The sequence below is a fragment of the Physeter macrocephalus genome, chromosome 9 (genome assembly GCF_002837175.3).
Source record: "Physeter macrocephalus isolate SW-GA chromosome 9, ASM283717v5, whole genome shotgun sequence".
In the NCBI taxonomy this organism is placed as follows: domain Eukaryota; kingdom Metazoa; phylum Chordata; class Mammalia; order Artiodactyla; family Physeteridae; genus Physeter; species Physeter macrocephalus.
The window spans coordinates 48,798,681-48,823,234 of NC_041222.1; the positions used below are offsets into that span (position 1 = coordinate 48,798,681).

Consider the following 24,554-nt stretch of genomic DNA (forward strand, 5'->3'; position numbering starts at 1 on the left):
GCATGTGGGATCTTCCCGGACCGGGGCACGAACCCGTGTCCCCTGAATCGGCAGGCGGACTCTCAACCACTGCGCCACCAGGGAAGCCCTGATGATACATATTTTTAACCCAATTCTTATTCAAAGTTGTAACTACTAATTGCCTTTAAATAAAATATTTTATTAACTATAAAAGTAATATGCTTATTATAGAAAATCTAGGACATAAAGAAAATTAAAAGAAGAAAATGAAAAATACCCGGGATCTTTCTACTTAGCAATAACCACTATTAACACTTCATTGGTCTTCCTAAGTCTTTTTGCAAAGTGTATATGCTTAATATCCTGACTTTTAAGCACGATTAATTTTGGAACATTCATGGGTCCCGGGTGGAAGATGATATAACAAAGGGCTTGGTTATATATAATACTACCACTGGGGTTTATTAGTGTTTCCCATTAAAAAAAAAAAAAAAAAAGGAACAACTACTTCAAGTAATTTAATATATAGTTTAAAGATTCATATTATTATGGAAGTTCCTTGGAAATGAAAACAGTTATTATTTGTTCTCTAATCTTGCGGCGAGAGCCTAGAGGTGATTTGAAAACTAAAACACAAATATGAAAAGGACCTAATCTTCTCTCCAAAAACATGATTTCTTTTCCCTGCTCTAATTTTTTTCTTAGAAATAAAAATAAATACAAGGGCACAAATACAATGAGAAACGAACTTTAAGGCAAAACACACTACAATCTATTAGGGCATTTTTACTGTATTAGATCTAAATCATTTCCAAATTATTATTTTCAAATGGAACAAAATCTCCTAAAATACTAAAGTCTGTAAGTTTACTATATTCCAACTAACACCTTTTATTTCAGAATAAACTCTTTTCAGCGTCTTTAACTGCCTCTTCTCAATTAAGTATTTCAGCTTTTAATACACATTATACACACTTCAATCATATTTTTCTAATCTTTCCAAATTGAAGATTGTCAATCCTTACACAAAGTTCTGCCTTTGGTCCCCTTGTTTTTTTTTTACTAGACTCTGTCCTGGGCAATCTCATTCCCTCCCATTTCTTCAACCATCGTCCTTCTGCAGGTTAATTCCTCATTAAACACCTCTAATCTAGCCCTAGTCACTCTGTTGAGCTCCATATTCCGCCTTCTAATAATTCTGAGCTGCACATCTTCAAATGCATGCTCCTCTCACATTCCCTCGACATCACCTTCACCTGGGCTCAAATTTATTTTGGCCCTCATCCTCTCCATCACACCCACATCCAATAGCTTGCCATTACACCACTTCTACTTGCTGAATTTACTTCTCTTGTATCCTTATTTATTATTTGTTTCTACTGCTTATTATCTCTTGATGGTATTAACTAAAGAGCCTTTTAATTGGTTTCCTTTCTCCATTCTCTCTCCTTCCATTTCAGCCTTCAAACCTCAAAATACTAGTAAAATCATGTCACTCCCTTAGCTAAAACCCGTGATGAATCTACACTGCATGCATTCTAAATTCCTTAGCAAGCAAACAAGGTCCTCCGTAATTAGTCCCAGCTTACCTTTCTAGATTTATCTGCCATGACAGGACCTCATCATCCTACACTCTAACCCACCACTGGGTATAAACTATTCCTCTGGAATACGCTGTACTCTCCTGCTTCCATACATGTAATTGTTTACCTACCACCTTGAAGTAAGGGATAAAGTCATGTCTATCATTGTAACTACAGGGCTTTACATACTACTTATCATAGCATAGGTCAAATAATTGTTTAATGAACTCCTCAACTTCACCTATCAATAGTCTACTCACCTTCCAAAATTATGACCTCTAGAATAAAATCTAATAAAGTATTTTTCAATGCCAACTTTCCCACCTCCCCAGAGTAGTTGATCCCTCCTCTGCACTCTCCTAACACTCTATAATAAAGCTTATCACAGTAGTCCTCAGAGTATGCACGCCTAGAATATACAGCTGATCCTTGAACAACAGGGGTTTTAACTGCGTGAGTCCACTTATATGCGGATGTTTTTCAATAGTAAATACTATAGCACTACAGGATCCTCAGCTGGTTGAATCCGCGGATGCAGAACCCCAGATAGGGAGGAGCCAAGTATACAGACAGCCTACGGAGGGCCAAGTTACACACAGATTTTTGACTGCATCGAAACCAAGATATACCAACAAAAATCCAAAAGTGATTATGTTCTCCCTGTTTGTAGGGAGAAAAACCTTAGGTACTAGATAGAATCTCGCCAATTAAGGGTTTCCTTCCATAATTTGTTTTAAGCCTTTTGTATCCCCTAGCAAAAAATCATACAACTAAATATATCAATATTTCAGGATATTCTGCAAGCAGTCCCATGAGTTCCAGGTGTTCTGACAATGGAACAAGTTTGAAAATCAGTTTTAACACATTTTACATTTTACCATAACTGTGTGTATGTACCCTTTTTTAAACTTCTTGCGCCAGGAATTGTCCCCTAAGTCATAGAACAAAGCAGGTGCTCAATGTCTTGTTAGTTGAAATCCTTCATCCTCTCATCACTGCACTTAAACGTTTTCTGAACCTTCTTAAATAGCACTTTTTTTTTTTTTTTTGAAGAATGGCAACTATACTAAATAGAACTACATGGAGTATCAAGCTCTAACATTCTATAGTTCTGAACAAGAAGCAAATCCGGATTCTATTACCAAAGGGCCCCAATTTTTAGATTTACATTAAAAAGACAGAATTACAGAATCCAGTGGGGATGGGGGAGTTGGACTACTAGGGAGTAAGAAGCACCTTGTTAAAATTCCCAATTACTTTCTGGATTTTGATCTTAATTGAGAATAAACACGTCAACAAATTTCAAATTTAACTGAGGAGGAGATTAAAATCAGTGTACAAAATCCATTTGTATTTCAATTACTACTTGTACTTGGAAACCTCTATTTTTAAATTTTTGAGGCTTCATGATGATGCTTTTGTACTCTCATGCCCAACTAAAAAGCAATTACAAAACTAAATAATCTTTAGCTATATTTTAAGAAAGCCTTTTTTTTTTTTTTTTTTTTTTGGTGGTATGCGGGCCTCCCTCTGCTGCGGCCTCTCCCGTTGCGGAGCACAGGCTCCGGACGCGCAGGCAGGCCGGGGCGCGAACCCGGTTCCCCTGCACCGGCAGGCGGACGCGCAACCACCGCGCCACCAGGGAAGCCTTTTTTTTTTTAACAGCCCATTACATGTACCACTTTTTAACAACTTAATTCAGAAATCAACTATAATTTTAAAAAGGATATATAATATTCAAGCTTATTTTCACCAAAATATTATTTTAAATGGCTAAAATTAAAATTTCAAGTTCAGCACTGTTGAGGTCACTGGCACATCGATGCCTCTTCTATAACTACAAGCTTTTAAAACTACATAGCAATATTCTTAAAGCTTTCAAAAATATTTTAAAATTTAAAAGCTTTCAAAAATATAATTTAAAATTCAGAAGAGGCAAAAATTCTCATTAGACATAACTTCCCAACTATTAAGTATTTTCTATTCGTTTCCACTTAGTAGCTGATTTTCTCCCTATTTCTAATGCTAATTGTTATTTCTCTCAGTTGCCCCAAATACATGAATGAGATCCCGTCTAAAATACAACTCTGAGATGAGATATGCTAAGTCTTAGTCCTAGTTCTATCACAAATATTATATATAGAACATATTGTTATATATTACTAATATGTATTAAATATGATAAAATTATAAATCTTTTATAGATCATATACATGTAGTCCTATTATACCACCACAAAAAGCAGACCAAAAAATTTAGTAATTTTAACAGGATAAAACAAAAATAGAATATACTAAAGTTGTGATATTTTCTTCCCTCTCCCCAACTGGTCATCCTGCATACCTCCTAGAAAGCAGACAGTACCCTGGAGAGACCATACTGTAGCCAGACCAAGTACCTGTAGTTCCCAGAAACACTATGCTGTTCCATGCCTTGCATTCACTGTAGTTCAGCATTCTGGAATGCCCCTCTCAAACCCTCCAAAAAAAATCCGGAAGCGATCTTCAACTTCTTTAAGAATGAGTTCAAGTATAAACTTCTCTATACCTTTTAACTCCATTATAGAATCATCATCTTTTTAAGCATCTGTTTCCCTACTCAACTATACACCAATTAAGAGTAGGGAACTTCTCTTCTGATATCAGGGATCTGAATGTCTAGCTCTGGCAGATACATATTTGTACAATCAACACTCTCAGAGCACAGACGAAGAAACTGAGATTTAAGTTATACAATGTGCCCAAGGTACTAATGCCACTGGGTTGCTCTGTAATGATAATGTGGCACCCTCTATATCTAATGTATGTGATTTCTTGCTCACTAAAAGGCTCAGTAGTGTAAGGAGCAGCTGTAAAAATTCTCCTTACAGTAAAGTTCAAAATAAGGGTTAATTCAATATCTTATAAACATATACTAGAAGACAAAAGAAAACAAATGATAATATCTAAGTGATTTTTTTTTATTACTAAAATACCATATACCACTTATTTATAAATAAGGTAGCTGAGTCACCTATTTGCTGAAAATCATACTCATGTACCCAGTCTATAGAATATTGTTCTGGAGCATCTGTATTTACTAATTGCATACAAAACAGTTATAACCTATGGGTTTCTGAAAGTTGTGCCCACTCAAAGCATTTATTTAATAATGACTCAGATTGTAGGCTAGTACAGAAAAAGAAATGATTTCCTAGTATCTACAAGTGTGGTTTGTCAAATCTATTATTTACAAAATGTTTGTATACATCAAATACAAAAAAAGTGAGGAAGTGTAAATTTTAATTATCTCCTTGAGACCATCACATTACTTTTTGCTACTAAACTGCAAGAATTTTCTCTCTCTTGAACTAAGAACATCAGAAATACATTATTATGTTTATAAACAAAAGAATGTTTTAAGTTTAAGTTCTAAGTATATGGATTCTATTAGATCATATGGGAATACAGTATTCTGAACCTTAGTCACTAGGAATGATTCAAAGCATTCAGAAATTTACCATTATGTAAAGAGAAATAGTCTCCCTGCTCTTTTGCAGGGCTTAAGAAACACTATATACAAAATGCTTCTGAAAACACCTGTAATTTATTCAAACCTATAAGCAACTTCTTAGCACTTTGATGCAGCCATTCTCCAGCCTCATTCTAAATACCCGTTTCCAATCTGTAAAACTAGATGCTTGGACTAGAACTCTATGGCTTCTTCCAGGTCTAAAATCTTGTGACATCAATTTGGAAGATATTAAAATAATGACGTGTGAAAGGACTGTTTCTTATGTGAGCCATAACTATAAAACACTGTGGAGACAAGGGTAACGAACACACTACACAAATATAATGTCGCTAAATAAAATATTAAAAGTAAAATACAAGACAAACTTGGGAATTATTCTATTACCAAATAATCCTACATTATGAATGGATTCAAGAAGAGGCTCCTCAGTTTAAATACGGGTGCCCTAATGAGTCAAGCACTATGTTAACCATTGTTTTCAGTGAAAGAAGTCACTGATAGTCTCGAAAACAGCATATGGGAAGCCAGTGACAGATGAGATTATTTTAAAATTACAGTTATAATCAAGGACCAAAAAATTAACACAACTTTTCAGGAGCTATTAGATAAAAGCACTAGTACACTTCCCAGTTTCAGATATGAGAATATTCATTTTATTCAGCTACCACTACTAGTATTATAATGATTAAAACTTATCTTGGGCTAACTATATGGGGCTGGCACTTTCGACTTTACATTTATTAATGCATTTAATCCTACAGCAACCCATTAATTAGGTACTGTCATTATGCCCATTTTACAGATGAAGAAACTGAGGCCAAAAATGTAAAGTGACTTGTTCAAGTTCACTTCCACTAGTAAAGAGTCAAACAACTGGTTCACTTCAACCACGACTTCCAACAACATTCAATTATTTTTCTATTCCTGAAGAATTTCCGATAGAGAAATTAATTTGGCTCATTATCAATTACAGAATTATAAATTAATACGTGTATTTTAGTAGCCTCCTGTGTTATATTATTTCCTCTTACGAAAGAAAAATAAATGACTCTGGATATATGGGTGAAGCATACCAAGAGCATCGTGCCATCTGAACTGCCTGTGACTTCTGGTACAATAGATACCAATACCTAAACGTATTAAAAATTTTGTGTTGATGCAAAAATTCAGTCTGCTCAGATGAAGCTGAGAGAAAAGACCAGGAGTACGCCACAGTAATTGTTAACCATTTAATTACACGCTATAAAATCTCCGATGGCCAACTTGAGCAGTAAAATTATTATTTTAACAGTTTGAAACCACCTTTTTACATGAGCCAAAATTAATTTTCTAACGGTATTTCATTCCAAAAACGTTTAAAATTTTCTTGCCAAAACTGTCTAAAAGTTGCAGGTCCAACTTCCATCCCACTTAAACTTTTCTTCTCCCTACTCCTGTAATTCTTCCTACGGGCACCATTTCACTTTACTTCTAAAAACTTTACCTGCTCTTCGGCACTCGGGACTCGGCTTCCTTCTCAGCTTCTTCACGTCTGGGCGTCGGGTTCTTTCAGCCCACACCCACCACACCCCTGCGGGCCCCCGCCCAGCGCTGCTCCTCCTCCCGGGGTTCTCCAGCACCGACTCAGCACCTATCAGCGACGCCCCCCGGCCCCTGGCCCAACCCATCCTCGGACACGTGCGAGGGTGTATTTGTGTCAGCCCGTCAGTCCCGCCAGGGACGGGGCTCACTCACCGAGACAGAAGCGCCAACTTCTGCTCCAGCATCATCTCCAGCTTCTGGCCCTGTTTGGAGATCCAGTGGTCCACTCCATGCAGGCGGTAGCACGTCTCCAGCATCAACCTGAAGTCCGCCACGAACTCGGTGATGCCCCCGTACTGGCCGCTGGCGAACTTCTCCTCCATCTTCAGCAGACACATGCCCTTCCCGGGCTGCTGCCGGAGGGCGCGACTGCCCCGGCCCCCGCTGCGCGGCCCCTCGGCCGCCTCCTCCTCCCCAGTGGCAACGCCCCCCAAGGGCTGCAGGAAGGGGGAGGTGAGGCCTCGGTGCTTCTCCTGCAGAAACTCGCCCAGGATGCGGTAACCCTGCTGCAGCTCGTAGGTCAGCTCCTGCTCCTTGCAGCCACCGCCCCCGACCATCATCGCCTCCTCCTCCTCCTGGTCGTCCGCGTCCTCCCTCGAAGAGGCACTCCTTCCTCGGGCCGGCCCTGAGGCCGGGGCCGCCGCTGCCACCAACTCGTCGTCGTCCTCTTCCTCGGCCGCCGGTGGCGGCCGCTCCTCCTCCCCGGCCGGCTCCATCTCCCCCGGCGTCCCGGGCACGCTCATGCCCCCGGCAGGCCCAGCTTGGGCGGTGTGGAGCGGACGCTCGAGGCGCCGGGACACGCGTGAGCGCGGGCCGCTTCCTCAGGGCTCGGCTGCGCCGCGCAGCCCCAGCCGCATCGGGCCTCGCTCTCCTCAGCCGCCGGCTCGGCTCGGTGTGCGCGGGGGTCTCGGGCTCGCCGCCGGCGGGGCGGGGTTACATGGCGCGCGGAGGAGGGGGGAGAGAAGAGGAGAGCCTAGGTGCCCTCCTCTCCCCTCCCCCCGGCGGCGGCGCGCGCGCGGCCCTCGCCTGCCTCACCCCCTCCGCGCCCCGCCCGGCTACTCTTCACCCGCCAGGCCCGGCTTGGCCTCCGCGGCCTCGGCGCCCCACCCCCCCCCGGGCCGGCTTAAGGGCTGGGAGGGGGCGAGGAGGAAGGGGGAATTTTCTCTAGCCTCCCCGGAGGGGGCCGAAGCACAGGGCCGCCGCGGCTCGGGCTCCTCCTCCTCCTCTCCCTCACACCCCCTCCCGCCCCTCTCTACCTGCGGGGTACCCGGGCAGGAGGAGGTGGCGCGCGGACGGGGCCCGGCGACAACTGTCAGTTAGAAGCCCTGCTGGGCGGGGGGAAGAGAAGGGGGAGGGCACTCAGGCCCCCCCCCTCCAGGTTGGGGCGAGCTGTGGAAAGACGCAAAGAAAGAGGCACCGTCGCCGTCCACGGTGAGCATGCGTAGTACAACACCACCAGCCCGACTTCACGTCCCGCCCCGCTAAGCGAAAGCAAGGACTTAGTCTCAGCTTCAGGCCCTGAGGCCTGGTAGGTTGCACGGACCAATGATGTCATCAGCTTGTAGACGACTGTAAGGGGCGGAGTGAAGAGGGAAGCAAGGCGCCTGCGCAGCTTTGCTTGCCACCTCCTGAGAGGGAGGCCGAAAGGGTTTTAAAATCAGGTGCTGCAAGAGGATATTTCTTTTGCGAGACCCCTACTAGCGCTAAAAGCTAAAATTAATCCTGAAGGAGCTTGCTAGATAACCTCCGTCGATGGAAAGTGAATTGTAAGAAGGTATAAAATGTAAATCCTATCCTTTTGTAAAAAAGTTCTCTTTGCACACTCCCTCCCCCTGTGACTGCCGGTTTTTCAATATAAAACTAGAATTTTGCGAAGTCTAGGAAGGAGGTTGAAGGACTCGACCAACTGAAACATGTTCACATGGAAAAGGAAAGGAGATGATTTGTGGAACTCGAATTTCTCAAACTCCTGTTCCCAGGTCTTAACATCAATTCCTGTTTTGGAAATTAATTCCATGTTTTCCGTTAGTGAAAAACATTTCCACCCTCTCGATTTTTGACATCTGCTAAGAGTAAAGGAAGGGAATGGGACCTCATTTTTTAAAATCCTTGGGACTGAAAACAGTCTTCAGATATTTCAAATCTAAGCTGTGCAGCATGACCTTACAATCTCGCTACACATTTAAAAATTACTGTTTAGGGAATGTCTAAAAAGTGAACTTATCATTCCATTAGTTGTCATATTGCTTAAATTGAGGAGAAAGGAACTAATGGGTCCTTAAAGCAGTTATTACTATCTTCTCACGTTCTATTTTAAAGATGCACATATTACTTTTTCTCCTTACACAGAACGCTCTTGCTTTAAACCTGGAATTACTTGAATACAAAAGTCAAAATTTTAGAAACCACTGGCGGTCCAGTGGTTAAGACTCCGCACTTCCACTGCAGTGGGGGTGGGTGGTGGCGTGGGTTCATCCCCGGTCGAGAAACTGAGATTCCCACATGCCACGCGGCGAGGGCCAAAAAAAAAGGAAAAGCTGTATAACGAAATGATTGGGATATACTGACTATTATGATTGTTTACTTCCCGTTAATGTGGACTTTTAAAGCACTGATAAAATTCACAACTTAAAAGCTTTTTTTTCGTCCAGTTAAGTTAGACAGCAGCCTTAGGTAAAACAGTTAAGTGGCAACACTTTTGAGGTTTTAGAGTATTGACACCACCAACCCCACCACGCACACCCATCATCTAGTTTTCACGGTCTCCTCTCACCTCATCAGACATTTGTGGTGTATTAGGCATTTACAGCATTCTCTCTCTATAGAGCCCATAGATGTACCTCAGCTCAGGAACAAAGGCAGAGACCAGTCTTACTTCAGGGACTGACAGTCAAAACTGTGTCTGACTGAACGTCCCTCATTTCCTTTGACAAAGTCCAAGAATCTGGACCCACCTCACCCCAGCAAATATCACCTCTTTCTCTTTAGCTACCAACCCTATTTCATGACTCTTGGATAATATTAGCTTGCATTAATCGAACACCGGGCCACTAAGCACTTTATATTCGTTACCTCCTTTAATTCTCACAATCCAATGAGCTACGTATTATGGCCATTTCACAGATGGAGAATTGTTTAGGTTAAAAAAGTAGTTTGCCAAAATTCAAATCTAGGTCTGTCATACTTCAGAATTCTCCAGGTGCCTAATTCCAAGTCATATGGTAGATTTTCCAGTTCCTCATGTACAAGAGTGTAGGGAATTGCTAGAAATGTTTACCAAGGGCTTCTTAATTAAGGGATACTAATTAAGATAAAGAGGTGCAGGTGAGTAGAAGAAACCTCAGCTATAGGTCATGGAGAGGCCAAATTGACTGAGATCTTAGCTAGTATGAAAATAGAATCAGGTGCTTGAACTTTTAGAATATAGATAAGTGAGAAGAAAAACTGCCTTTCCATCCCACCATCCAGAGAAAACCTCTATTACAGTAATATCAATACTTTGTAGTGGGGTTTTTCTATTTATTCATCTATACTTTTAAATTTTATCTTAAATAAACTTAAAATTGTGACTATACTGTACCTAATGTCCTTTTCTTTTTTCCCTCATTAACAATAAATAATTGTAGGGAATGTACAAGAATTGCATATCTAAAATCTCAACTTCATATCTCTGTTCACAATGGCCTAGATGGCCTGCTCATGAACTTGTAGGAGGTGAAACAGAGATTCTAATGTAAAAGGAATTCCAAACCATAAAAAAGAACACAGCAGAAGTACAAAACACCAACAGCAATAACAGCTACCATTTATTAAGCACTTACTAAGTCTTAAATATTTACTAAATACGTTACATAGACAGTACTCATAATAGCCCCAGGAAATCCTGACAGATGTATTTGTTCTTAAATTTTGGATTAATAACTTGCTGAGTAGAAAGGTTTTTTTCTACCCTACAAAAAGCCTGACAGTAAAGACCAACATTGCAATTAATATAATTAACCCTAGATTTACAGAACTGTTTTCTTACAATGTATACCTACTGCTAAATAACTGTTCTCAAAGCTGTTTTCTTTTTCTCGTTTAAAGATTAAATTAATTTTGCTTCCCTTTCATGATCACAATAGAATTCTCTTTAATGCTACTATATAATCTATTAAGAACTTCTCCAAAATAGAAATCTATTTAAGCCCCACTTTGAATCAGGGCTTCTCTTCTTGTTGAACTGCTTTGCAGGAAAAAAGGGCATACATACACAATGCAATATTCTGCTCAAATACATAACACTGATTGACTCCCACAAATATTATTTACTATTTGTCAAACACTGTGTTACAGTATGTTACATGCTACCAATGTTAGATGTACCAGGATGCGCTTTTCAGTAACCAAGGTGCTTAGAGTCCTGGATAACTTGAAAAAAAAAGAGACTGGTCTAAGACTTCAAAGTTTTAACTCTCAGCTGGACACTTTGGGAACTAGAATATGGATATATCTCAGTCTCAGGAGGACATTATTAAAAAGTTCATATGTATTATGGAGAAAACTTCCCACATCCATTGTAATATCTCAAATCTCTTTTCCAATTTCAGCATCCTCCCATTACTATGAAAACTAGGAGTATTAGCAAGGAGGAATAAGCCTGCCACTATATTCTTCACCCACAATTCCAAAGATGTTTGTCCTGGAAGTTCTCCTATCCCATCTTTGTGAGCTCTTAGCATCTTGTGGTAGGCAGCATGACATCTTGACACCAAGTATACTGCTTGCCCAGCATCAATAATTCAGACAAATAGCAACAATTTATATACTTCACATCAACTAGAGGAAAGGTGACAAACATTTTAAGACAACAGAAGCACAGGTTATCACCAAGGTCTGTGTTTAAGAGATAAAACATGCAAGGTAAACAGAGGCTATAACACTGACTAATCCTGGAGAAACATGGGGAAGGCATATAAACTGCTTAGCAGGAAGAGAACAGTTCTCTCAATCATAATGGAATCCACTCACAAAACTTGTTCGGAGTTACTTTTATGGTGGATGATATTCAAGTAATATTAAGGTGCTTCAGGCAAAATTGAGCAACTCCCGTAAGGCTTCCTGCTGCTCATCATCAAGCTGGGAAATGCATTCCAACCATAATTCTTCAGAAGTCTGTACCTGACGCACAACATTAGCTAGGCGTTTGGCACAAGGATCTTCATAGTTAATAGTCTCATTCATTTTTCCTTCTGCAATTACCCTGATTATTTTTGGAAGATTGGAATTATTTGGACCAAGTACAACTGGGTGGTTACTTTCAATTAAGTCACAGAGAAAACTCAAAGTCTGAATAGCTTCCTCTTTATCCTCATGCAATGGAAGCCATGACAACCAGTGTGGAAGAACTTCATCTACATTTACACAGTTAGGCTTAAACCTCAAAATCTTCCCTACTGCTGAGATACAGTTCTCTGTAGCAATGACATTTTTTTTGGTTTTGGAATTTGCACACTTAATAACTTTTACCAGCAGCGGAACAGCTTCTGAACATAAAGAACGATAATCATCTCCACCAAACTGTGCCATAACACCCAGGCCATAAGCAGCAGCTTGCCTGACTTCAGGGCTGTTGTCCCGCATATTTAGTAGCATTGGCCACCGAAAATATTCTACATATTTAAATGAGGTTGGACTGCAGTGTTCTATGATATCATCAAATATGCACAATCCCCACTGTCTGTCTGGCCATGGCCTATTAGAACAAATTAGATTTACAATTAATGGAAGCAGCTGTTCAAACCACGGTAAAATCTTTTCCTTGTAAGTACTAAATAATGAGTGCAAAATATCTGATACTTTGGTCAGAATATAAACATCACATTCATCCTCATCTTGCAGAGACATTTCAACCTGCTGGTCATAGTTTTCTTCCTGTCTTTTAACCTGTCTCAGTTCTTGGTTTTTAAAGTGCCCTTCAAGTTTTGCTTTCAGTATTTCTCCCAGTTCTTCCAACTGTTCATCATTGAGGCACCCATCTCCCATTACTTCAATGGACTTTGCAAAAGAATTCATTATTTCTGAGAGTACATCTGTATCAGGTTCGGTCCCAATAGCCTTGATTAAAGGATCGCATATGAATTGCCACATCTGTGCAAGATACTCTGGGCCACGAATTCTTGCACATTCCAGGAGAAAAGGCATGGACTCTGCTGCTGCCACTCGAACATTGTCATGGAAATAAAATTTCAGTAAAGGAACCATCAGTTTTACAACTTGTTCTGTATATTCCATGAATCCTTCCCTTAACTCCTTAGCATAATAAACCAACATCTGGCAAGCAGTTGCTTTTGCTTCAAGCCCTGAAGTCTTAATTCCAAAACTCTGCTGGTCTCCAAGATTTACAAATTGCCATCCATCATCATCACTCATATTCTCCACGTCTTGTGTGTCTAAGAGAGCAACGTCAGGTTTAGCTGAAGCAGTCTTAATAAGAGGCTCAATAACCAGTGGAAGGTACTGTTGAAAATCATTTCCAAGAATTTTACACATTCTGGCCCATGCTGAAATGATGTAAGAGGTCTGAGGGTCATCATCTTCCATAGTATTTAAGTCTGATTGTGTTTTTAACAACAGTTGCATCACATTTGATGCATCTTGCATAAATTTTTCCTTCCCAACAGCAAGACCAACATGGCTAATGCATTCGATAGTTTTTCCTTTCAGAAGTTTGAGTTCCTTTTGAACAGCAAGCTCAACAATATGCTTTAGTGAGGGCATAAATATATCATAGTATGGAACAAATTTTTCTTCTATTGTATCTGCAACTGAGGCAATGGTTGTCACAAGCTGTTCCAAGGCCAACTTAGTTCCATTGCGAATCAACTCTTGAAGTTTAATCACCAAGATGGAATGTAGATTTCTCACCATACTATCCAAATATAGAACTAGCAATGATTTGGGGCAGTCTTCAATAAAAATAATAAGCGCAGAAGCTGCATGTGACTGCACACGCTGATTACCTTGATTTTCCATGGTACGCAACAGAGCTGCAATCACCGTTTCATGGAATTTCTTTTGGAAGTTAGGTGCAAAATCTGTAGCCATCTGTCCAAGTGTAGTACAGGCTGCAGCCCTCACCCTTGGATGAGGATCCTGAAGAAAAAGCAAAACAGAGTTAACTGTTTCATCTAGAATTGATTCCATTTGCTGATGGCATCCTTCTCCAATAGCAGATAAGGCCATTAATCCAGCATGTCGATATTTCCAGTCAGGGCTCTGAAGCATCTGCATGATATGCTCCTTAGTCATTGGTAAAACAAGTTTTCCACCGAGCCCACAAGCCAGTCTGTCTAGTGCACTCTCAGCAGCAACTGCATTGCTGTCAAAATCATCTTCTTCCATTTCATCAGCATTTACCCAGTCCTCATCATCTTGTAGATCAACCATCATTGCCAATATATGAGGAACTGCCTGTGCAATAATATTTGTATGTTTTTTCAACATTGGGGTTGCAGTTTCAGACAAGGTCACTATTACTTCAAGAGCCAGCTGGCGTTGCAGATTACTAAGTCTAGAGTCTCCACATAACTTTAGACTCAATTGCAGAGTATCTTCTAAATAAGGACCCAAATATTTAGGTACAGTATCTGCAATCTCAACAAGGGATTCTAGCACTGAATCATCATCCTGGTAGCATGAATCATTCACAGCCTGTAAGATTCCAGGAAGCAAGTCTGCAAAGTCTTTGAAAAGAGCAATATTATTCTCATTAGCAAGTACAAATGCAGCTGCAGCTCTAGCAGATAATGTCCTGATTGCTGGATGTTCTTGATCTTGAATACACTGGTCCAACAACCGTTTGATGATATCCAAATCGTGCCGATCTTGGGTCCCAAAAATCCCAGGAAAGTGCCAGAAAACGTGAAGTGCAACTTCCCACAGAACCACATTTTTAGAGTAGATTGAATCAACAAGGAACTTCAGACCTTCGGGCCAGTGGTTAGTGCCATCCTCATCTATCAAATTCCTGGCCAGCACTGCAAAAATATCACAAAGTTTTTTCCTCATACTAGCATGGGTTTCTAACTTAACAGCCAGTATCAGTTCAATCTTGACGTCCCTCTGAACATCAGAAGGCAGATTTGGATAGACTTCCTCAAACCCAGAGGACAAAAGCCGTCGTAGCAGGGCGGCAGCCATTTGTCTCACCTCATAACCTGCTCTTCTATTTCTGACGGCATCTAAGAGGAATGTAGTCTTACACAGACCTGGGATATTTTCATAGATTTCCTCTGCTTGCCTCCGCACCATACAGCTTGGATTGATGAGGTTCTTCAGAAGCTGGTAAAACTCTTGCTTTCCCGACACGGTCGCCGGTACTCCGGCAGACCCGCACGCCGCCATCGCGTTCTGTCAAAGCGACGGCGACTGGGCAGGAGGGCGGGGGTCTGCGGCTCGAAGCAGTGACGTCAACGAGGCGCCGGCGGGGATGGGCGGGAGCGCTTCTTCCTTCGCTCCCTGGCCCTCGGTCTGGGCTCTGGGAAGGTGGGAGCGAGTGTCGCTCTCCATCTGTTTTCCAATCAGATGAAAATGTACCTGCAGAGGAGAAAGAAAATGAAAGAAAAGTATGATTGTATTAGAATGGGATTATGGATGATTTTTTATGGATGATTTATTTCGCCTTTTCTTTATTTCTAAACTGTCTCTATTGTTGTTACACTGATAATTTTAAAACAGAGAGTACTCCTTGAAAAGCCGCTAAGTGAAAGAAGACGATCACAAAAGGCCACATGTTGTTTGACTCCCTTTATATGAAAGGTCTTAAATAGGAAAATCCATACAGAAAGTAGATTAGTGTTTGGCAATGGCTAAGGGGAAGGGAGATAGAGAATGACGGCTGTCAGGGGGGTTCTTTCTGGATGATGAAAATATTGTAGAATTGATTGTGGTGATAGTTGCACAACTCTGTGATTATACTCAAAACTATTGAATTGTACAATTTAGATTGAACAGCTCAATAAAGCTGTTCATCAAATAAGTACAATAAAAGATAAAGACAATGATTACTGCCCCACTATTAGGTGCGCAGACTCAGGTGTGTGTCTGAATCACTTGGCCTGTGGATTATAGTAAAGAATGAGAAAGACAACTGAGTAAAGTATGATGAAAAGTGACCTGGGCTAGTAATCAGGATACTAGAATCCTGGTCTTGTCTCTAAACTGATTTTGTATCCCTGGTCATGTCACTCAAGATTTTCTTTGCAAACTGTAAAATGCCTTTACAGTTTTTCTTTTAGTAGGAAGCTGCTGAGATTATTATAAGAAATAAATGCCCCCGAGGCTAAATATTGTTTCTTTAATTCAAGCAGGTGTGTCAATCAAAAACAATGATCATTCCTCTAACAATGATTAGATCTTACTTTTGTATTGGCACCTTGCCATTCTGTCATTTTGACCATTATACAGGTTTGCAAGGCTGGTAAGATAGGTATAATACTAATTTTAGGTGAGAAATGGAAACTCAGGGCTGACTTTTGATGGATGAATCTTTATTAACTATTTGAAGAAAGAGAAGACGTTTCTAAGTAAAGGGAAGAGCTGTGTTCAAATGCAGAAAGGTCTGAGAGCCTAGTTGTGATGAGTATTTTTTGCTGGAGCATTGGGTATGGGACTTGAGGGTCTTGGGGATGACATAGGAGGCAGGAAGGAGGAAGACAAGAGTTATATAGAGGCCAGATCATGAAGAGTCTTATATTCCATGTTAAGAAATTTGGCTTTTTTTCCCCCCTAAAGGTAAAGAGGAGCCTTTTAAGGATTTTACTCAAGGGCTGTGAAATAATCCATTTTAAGAAAGATTACTTTGATGGCAATGCAAAAACTGAAGTGTGAAGACTGGAGGCATTTAGGAGGCCAATAACCTAGTTCAATTATGCTGAAAGTCTAAATCACAGCAGTGGTGGAGGGAGAGAAAAGAGGGCAAGGATTGCAGGTCTTAAGAAGTCATATCAATAGCACCATAAAGGAGAAGGAGAAGCCTAGGAAATCTCCCCAAGTTTTGGCCTGGGCATCTTGTTGGAGGTGCTGCAATTTACCTATTTCTTTACCTACACATGTATAAAGAACAGAATTAATGCAGACCAAAAGACTGCTAACTCTTTCTGGAGGAAAAAGAGGCTTCCCTAAGAAGGTGAATCCCCAAATCCATTTTGTTCTCTAGTTGCTCCCACACTCTGTGGTGATGGTCATTGTTACAACAGTAAGAGTTAAACTGAATCCATTTTAGGAAAAATATTTATGTTCTTTTATTTTAGAAAAACATACACAGATTTAAAATCTTAAGGTACTTCCTCTCTAGATTGCATAATTCTATTCTATTTACCTTTTGCATTATTTCCCTTTTCCCCCCCTAAGAAGCACACATAATAACCAAGATTTCAAGACTGGACTTGAAGACTTGGTTAGATTTGAACAACTTTATGAAATTTTGTAATTAAAATTGGCTTTTAAAATAGTTTGCACTGTTGAGAGGCCATTTAAGAATGTTTCCATAAGGTGACTCAACAGCAGACAATTCGAGTGTTTATTAGCAGCTTACTAAGTGAAGAAAGTGCAAAATAAGTTGCAAATTTCTTCCAAGATCTGAGAGATTTAGAGTCAATTGATGGGGGTAGAATTAAATTGGACATACTTGACATTTTTTCAAGAATAATCCAGAATAAATAAAAATACAGAAAACAAAAAATACTATGAAGGCTCCTACCGACCTAAGATGGAACGATATGAATATCAAAAAGAATAATGCCTTCGATGGATTAAAAACTTTAAATATTATCAACAAAAGTTCTGAGTTTCTAATACTAACAAAAGCCACCAATGCATTGATCATCTTTGGAGGATGCTAAGTCACCGACTGAAAATTGTTAAAGAGGAATAATCAAGATTTTTCCTGCCTTTTCTGTACAAACTGTATTTCAGGATAACCAAATAGTTATCCACTCTTCTTGATAGAATTCCAGATAAAAAGAGCACAAAAATGCTAAAATCAGAAAATTGCTGTGTTGTAACCCCAAATGAAATAATGAATATAGGTAACAGTAACCAATGGATGCTAAAACCATTAAATGAAACATTGATTGGGAACGTAATAATGGATAAGGATGAAACCACCTGAAGTTCCTGATTAATCTTAATATTCTTAAAAGTGGGATAAGCCAGAAGTGTCATTTACATGTTGTCTTTCGGCTTCACATTCATACTTTCTCTAATTTGTTCTCTGATTCTGAGGTTAGGCTCTGGAAGCAAAATTTCTCCTTTCTCAGCTGGGTCCCTGATAATTTCCACCAATAGGAGCTGCTGGAGATTGGAGGATAGAAAAGGGACAGAAAAGAGATTGATCCTTCTTGTTTTTCCTTTTCTTGTCTGGATTGCCCTAGCAGTGGCCCTGCCTCCTGGTGACAGCAGTTTCCTCCCTCTTGCAGCCCAATCTCTTCTCTCTGCAGATATACCCACAGTAGCCTGGGGGCACTCCTTCCTCAGAGGTTTCAGCCATAGCTCTGAGCTCAAAGATACCAGTTCTGTTTTGTTCCTTCAGCTTTACGGATGGTAGCAGGCCCTTCAGTTACCATCTTTTGATTACCTCAGTGCTATTTATTCACTCCTTCAGGTCTCTCACACCTGTGTAACCAATCTCTTAAATCTCCTCTTGAAGTACTTAGTGTGGTTTCTATTTTCCCACCTGGAACTTGACTCATTCATATACCAGGCATTAAGTGATGCAAAAACTGCAAAGTATTTTTATCTTAAATCAGGTTTATTAAGGTATAACTCATGTGCAATAAAATTCACCAATTATAAATGTTTAATTAGGTAAGTTTTGACAGTCAAGTAACCATGACCACAATCATATATAGAATATTTTCATTACCCCAAAAAGTTCCTTTGGGTCCCTCAGTAGACAATCTCCTTTCTGCACCCCTGGCTCTAAGCAACTACTAATCCGATTTCTGTTGCTATAGCTGTGTCTCTTCTAGAATTTCATATAAATGGAATTATTCAGTATGAAGCTTTTTGTGTCTGGCTGCTTTTACTTAGCACAATGCTTCTGACATTCATCCACTCTGTTGCATGTTTGTTCCTTTTTATTCCATCATATGAATACACCACAATTTGTTTATGCATTCACCAATCGACAGACATTTGGGTTGTTCCCAGTTTTAGGCTATTAGGAATAAAGCTCCTATGAATATATGAGTACAAGTTTTTGTGGGAAAATATGTTTTCATGTCTCTTGAGAAATACTAGGAGTGAAATGGCTTGGTCAAATAGTAAGTGTAGGTTTATAAGAAACTGTCAAATGCTTTCCAAAGTGGATGTACTATTCTGCATTCTGACTGAAATATATGAAAGTGCCATTAGCTCCACATCCTTGTCAGCATGTGGGATTATCAGTCTTTTAAGTTTTAGTCATTCCAGTGAGCATGTCTTGGTATCTGACTGTGATTTTAGTTTGCATTTCCCTAAATACTAACAGTGTGGATTATCTTTTCATGTGTTTATTTGCCATTTGTGTATCTTCTTTGGTGAGGTCTTTGTTCAAATCTTTTGTCCGTTTTTCAAAATACCTAATTTTTTTGTCCTCTTGCTATTGAGTTTCAAAAGTTCTTTAAATATTCTGGATACTAGTCCCTTATCAGATATATGCTTTCAAATATTTTCTCCTTTTCTTTTTCTTAACCATACTTTTTGAAAATCAAAAGTTATTAATTTTGTTGAAGTTCAGTTTATCATTTAAAAAATTTTAAGGTTTCTGTTTTTTATGTCCTATTTAAGAAATCTTTACCCAACTCAGGTTCACAAAGATTTCCTCTAATGTTTTCTTCTATAAGTTTTATAGTTTAAAGATTTTACATTTAGATCTAGGATCTATTTCAAGTTGATTTTTGTATATGGTATGAGGCATGGGCAGAAATTCATTTCTTTTTGCATATGAGTTTATAGTTGTTCCACTTTTATCCCACTGATTTGCCATCTTTGTTGAATATTAATTGACCATATACATGTAGTCTTATTTCTGAACCTTCTATTCTGTTCTATTAATCGATATGTGTATCCTTATTCCAATGCTGCACTGACTGTATTGATTACTATAGCTTTACAATAAATCTTGAACCAAAGTAGTTATAGTCAGTGATTCTAAAGATCACTGAACACTGTAATTTTTAGAAAGTATTCTCTAGCCTTTAGTAAGTTTAAGATATTTTTAACCTAATTAAAGTTCATACATATTTGTGAATTTGAGTATAATTGGGAACTTTTTGCAATCTATACACATTGTGCATTTAAAAATTAAATAATGGACCAGAAAAACTGAAAAGCAAATTTCTTCTTTATTTGTTTTCAATGTAAACTTATTGATTTAGAATAATACTTCAACTTTTTCACCCAGATCATCTCCCTCCCCTGCAAAAAATAGCTGAGGAGAAAGGTATTTCTGACACTTTGGGCTGTAACCTGAAGCATCTTATGTTTTAATTTAAAATTTGAATGTAAATATGATGTTCCAGTTTCTAATATTTTCAAGTTTTTTCATATGAAATTGTTTTCTCTCTAAGCTTTCCATTTCCTTCATTTATTCAACAAATATTTAATGAGTACCTACTATGTTCCAGGCACTGTGCTGGGACACTGGGGATACAATAGTGAATAAAACAGAATGCCTACCTTCATGAAGTTTACAATCTACTTTGGAACTCCTTAGCTCATGCCAGGAGGACCAGCCATGTTTAACCTGTGGTTTTATGGATTTCTCAGCATATTACCCCTTACGTCCAAGTATATGAGAAGCACACTGTTATCATCTTTAAGAATTGCATGGAAATAATTCAGAATATTAAAAATTGAATAAAAACATCATGAATTGGAGAGAACAGAAAACTCACTATGTGAGTACTGAACTCGCTTCTTTACCAGATGGTTGAAAATATGTACATTAGTACTTGCAGGTATTAATTGATTTAATTTCATAACAAATAAAGGAGGATACAGATAGATTACAAAATTTTTTAAAATACAGATTAAATAACTGAGAGGAAAGTTATAATAATGATGGAGGATATCAGCCATCCAGACATTTCATGTCATTTTGTTCTCCTAAAATTAGAATGTTTGGCTCCAACTCCCAGGGTTAGACAGAGCCCAGTGGAAACTGCCCAGGGCAGAAGTGGTGAAGAATGAGAAAAGAACCAAAGTAGGAATCAGACTGGGCCCCACTACTCCAAACAATTAATTATAAACTATATTAGCTGTAATTTTAATAAAAAACACCAAGCAGACATATTAAACTAAACATATTATCTTACAAAGATAAAACACTCAGAAGAGTGTCTCTTTTATACTGCTACTACTACTACTATTACGGTTGTAAGAATGAAAATATATCTGATTAATTAGAGACAATATTTTGTACAGTTTCTTGTATAATAGGCAAAATATAAATTATAAAAAGGACCTGTCCCACTGGGTTGTATACTTGGTAAGATCATCTTGAAAGATGACAAAACATTTTTATCTGCATTTTCAGTTGGTGTGAGAGGTAATCCTGACTTTTTAAGTAAGTTTCAGAAGTTGTACAGTCAGGAAAAAGTAATAATAATAATGATATAATAAAGAATAAATTATTTTTCCATTGAATTAGAACTCTTGTTAGTGTAAAACTGTCATTAGTGTACTGATCTCTTTCGTAGCCATTATAACATTTTGCCTAATTTATCACTGTGTGTCTACTTTTAAAAGATTTATGAAAATCTGATATATTAGAATTATGAAGAGTCTAATTGGTTAAACTTGTGCTAGGGTGACCAACCATCCTGGTCTGCCTAGGACTGGGGTTTCTTGGAATGAGGAGTTTCAGTTCCAGGACAGTCCCAGGCAAAGTGGAACAGTTTGCCTAACTTTCAATCACTTTTTAAGTATTGGAAAAATATCATTTGTAAAAAGTCATTAACTATAAAGGTTAAATTAAGCACTTTTGATAATAATCCTTTATAAGTGATGCTATGTATTTCATGTGCATTTCATTAAGTATACATAATGTTTGGTTGTCCTACAGTTATTGTTACTAAGCTTTAAGTAGTAACTGCCTGATCTCTCCATTTTGTTTTTCCCGTTGAGACAAATAAGTTATCTTTGGGGTAATACTTTGACAACCTTCAAACTCTCCTTGCCTAAATCAGATATTTCATCAGGAGTGGGGAAAAGGTAACTATTCTTCTAATTCCATAATTTATTCTATGTTTGTAAGCTGGCATTTTTCTGTAATAAAGAGCTCTCCCTCATGACCTAAGGCTATTTGGCAACTGTGAAGGAGTGCTTAATTCTTTCTCATTAATTATCAATTTTCAGAGTAGGGAGGTGAGTAAGAGCCACCTCCAAACATGACAAATACTGTTGGTTTGTTATGTTTTGTTTGGCTTCTCTTTTTTGAATCGTCAAGAGCTGTGAAGAATCTGAGATTTTACGCTACTTCAAAGCTAACAAGTTAGCCTGCCATAGTTTCATGGATGATAGTAAAAGATATGAGACTCTGCATCAGAGACAAATAATAATTTGTTACTCACGGCAACAGCAGCAGTCAGAGTATCAGCATTTTTCACTGGTTCCCAACTCCCAATTCCTACAGCATGATGCAAAGAGGGAGAGATGCCAGCTATACACATCAAGGACTGTGTTACAGGAGGGAAACGCTGAGCTTAGATTACAAATCTTTTATAACGGACAGTAAAACTGACTGCTTTTTCTCCAGAGGGAGACATTATCTTTTTATTCTGGATAGTAATCATGCTTGCCCTTTGCTCCAGAGGGAGACATTATCTCTGTCTTCCAAGGCTATTCACTACACAAGCATACTTAATAATATAGTCCAGAATGTCTTTGTTCACAAGATGTGCAGAAATATGAGAGACCATGGGTATAGTTATGTGCTGGTTGTTCTCCATTGCTCCCCTCCCTCCTTACATTCTCTGCCCTCTTCTGTAGCCCAGGAGGCTGACATCTACAGACTGCATCACTCAGGCTCCCTTGCTCTCTGTCTTCTGGTTGAATTGGCTTATGAGAGGCATTAGCAAGAGATTGGGAAGAGGTGGGATAGGGTATTTAGTCCCCATCTCTCTGCCCTGTTCTCGCCCCACCTTGAGGCAGTCCTGGTACAGGCTGCATTCTACTGATACAATTCTTATGAGGATGCCCTTTTTTCCAGGCTGCAAACTCTCTGTCAGTTCATTCTCTCCCATATCCCCTTTAGGCCTAAATATGGTAAAAGTGTATAAATGTTCCTAGACCCTGTGCTTTGTTATGTTCTCTTAACCTTGCCCACATTTTTGTAAACAATCCTTTCAGCACACTCTCTTCAGTAACACTTTCTAAATATGTTTCTGTTTCCTGCCAAGATCTTGATAAGAACTCATAGATTCAATTAATTTTAAAAGAGAAAAAAACTAAAATTAATAAAACCAAGGATCAGAAAGGTAGTTTAACAAAAATAGAGTCTTTTAAATTAAATTTAATTTAATTTTATTTTATTTTATTTTGGCCGTGCCGCGCAGCTTGTGGGATCTTAGTTGCCCGATCAGGGATTGAACTGCCAGGGAATTACCAAAAAGAGATTTTAAAACATGAAAATATTATTATCCTCAACATGCTAATTCATGCAAATATATTTATACAAAAATATAAGATCAAAACCCATAAAATCCTTTTAGAATAATTTATAGAATGTGAAATTATTTGAAAAATAAAAGAATTAAAAATACAAAAGATTTATATCCCACTTGATAAATGGCCAAAGCAGATGATTTATCAACAAAGAAATATAGACTATAAATTTTGACACGAAAAAATCTTCAATTTGGGTAGTAATTAAAACAAAGCAAACTAAAGGCACAACCACATCTCCACATAACTGTCTAAGATAAATTACAGGAACAACACAGCATTGGTGGACTGTTGGAAAATAAATCTATTGCTGGTGGCCCCTGATTACTTAGTTGAGAATCTAGAATGGTGGTTAAAAAGTCTTTGATGCAGAAATTCCACTTTGAACAATAGATCCTAAGTGGATGATACAAAAGAAGACAAAAATGAGGTGCATATTTTTCACAATAGATGTACGTTAGAGTATCAAAAAAATTGAAAATAACCCAACAATGGGTAGAATAATTGTTAAATAAGCCGTGATATTTTAAGATGTGTTGAAATGTTTCAGTGAGAAAAAGAGGATATATTATATGTACACACTACATATACTGTGTATAAAAATATGGCTCTATGTGCCTGGAGTGAGGGAGACTCTGGGAGAGACTTCCTTCCCAGAGGGCATCTCAGTGGGCCTCCAGACGTGTGCCAGAGGGTTCTTCCCCTCAGGCCAGGCTCCAGGACAAGCAGGTAGGCCTCTGTCACAGAGGGACAGTGGTGTATCTGTCCACTCTCCCTGTGCTGTGCCCTCAGGGTAGTGGCTAGCGAAGAACTGTCTCTCTGTTTGTTGCAGTCCCAGGAGACCCAAGAGTACAGGCTCTGCTGGCCATGAGCCAGGCAATCTCGAGGTGTCCCCTGGGTGGCAGCCACAAAAATCTGGCGCCAGACATGTGTGCAGGTTCCCCTCCATGAGCCAAAAGAAGACACAAATTAGGTGCATGTTTTTCACAGTAGATGTACCTTGAGTATTGCAAAATCTGGGGTCCTGTACTCTGGAGCATGGCAGAGGGAGAGCAGGAAGAAGCACCTGCCCTCTGGGGTCTCTGGAGAGGATTACAGTCAGCCCTTAGATGTGTAGATGTGTGTTTAACTACAGGCCTGCCCCTCAGGCTGCAGCTATGAAAATATGGCATCTGAAGTCTGACGGGTTTGTGTCTTGGCCAAGGGCACACAGCTGGGACATGATGG

General features: G+C 39.2%; 2 protein-coding genes across 4 annotated transcripts in view; both read right to left on the bottom strand.

Annotated features, from left to right (window-relative positions):
* The window catches only part of BRD10 (bromodomain containing 10), a 106,800-nt gene extending 98,760 nt beyond the window's left edge, over window positions 1-8,040 (bottom strand). For 2 of the 3 annotated variants that reach the window (XM_007108072.4, XM_028493967.2), the window contains exon 1: window positions 6,792-7,506. In XM_007108072.4, the coding sequence (XP_007108134.2) occupies window positions 6,792-7,381 (590 nt within the window). In that variant the 5' untranslated portion in view covers window positions 7,382-7,506. Of the gene's footprint in view, window positions 1-6,791 lie in introns of all 3 variants that reach the window. The other variant, XM_007108073.4, reaches the window with a different exon arrangement.
* A 2,388-nt stretch (window positions 8,041-10,428) lies between these two features.
* RANBP6 (RAN binding protein 6) lies at window positions 10,429-15,036 on the bottom strand. The gene has a single exon (XM_007108069.4). The coding sequence runs from the start codon at window positions 15,021-15,023 to the stop codon at window positions 11,706-11,708; it is 3,318 nt and encodes a 1,105-aa protein (XP_007108131.1). The 5' UTR covers window positions 15,024-15,036; the 3' UTR covers window positions 10,429-11,705.
* Window positions 15,037-24,554: the final 9,518 nt, after the last annotated feature.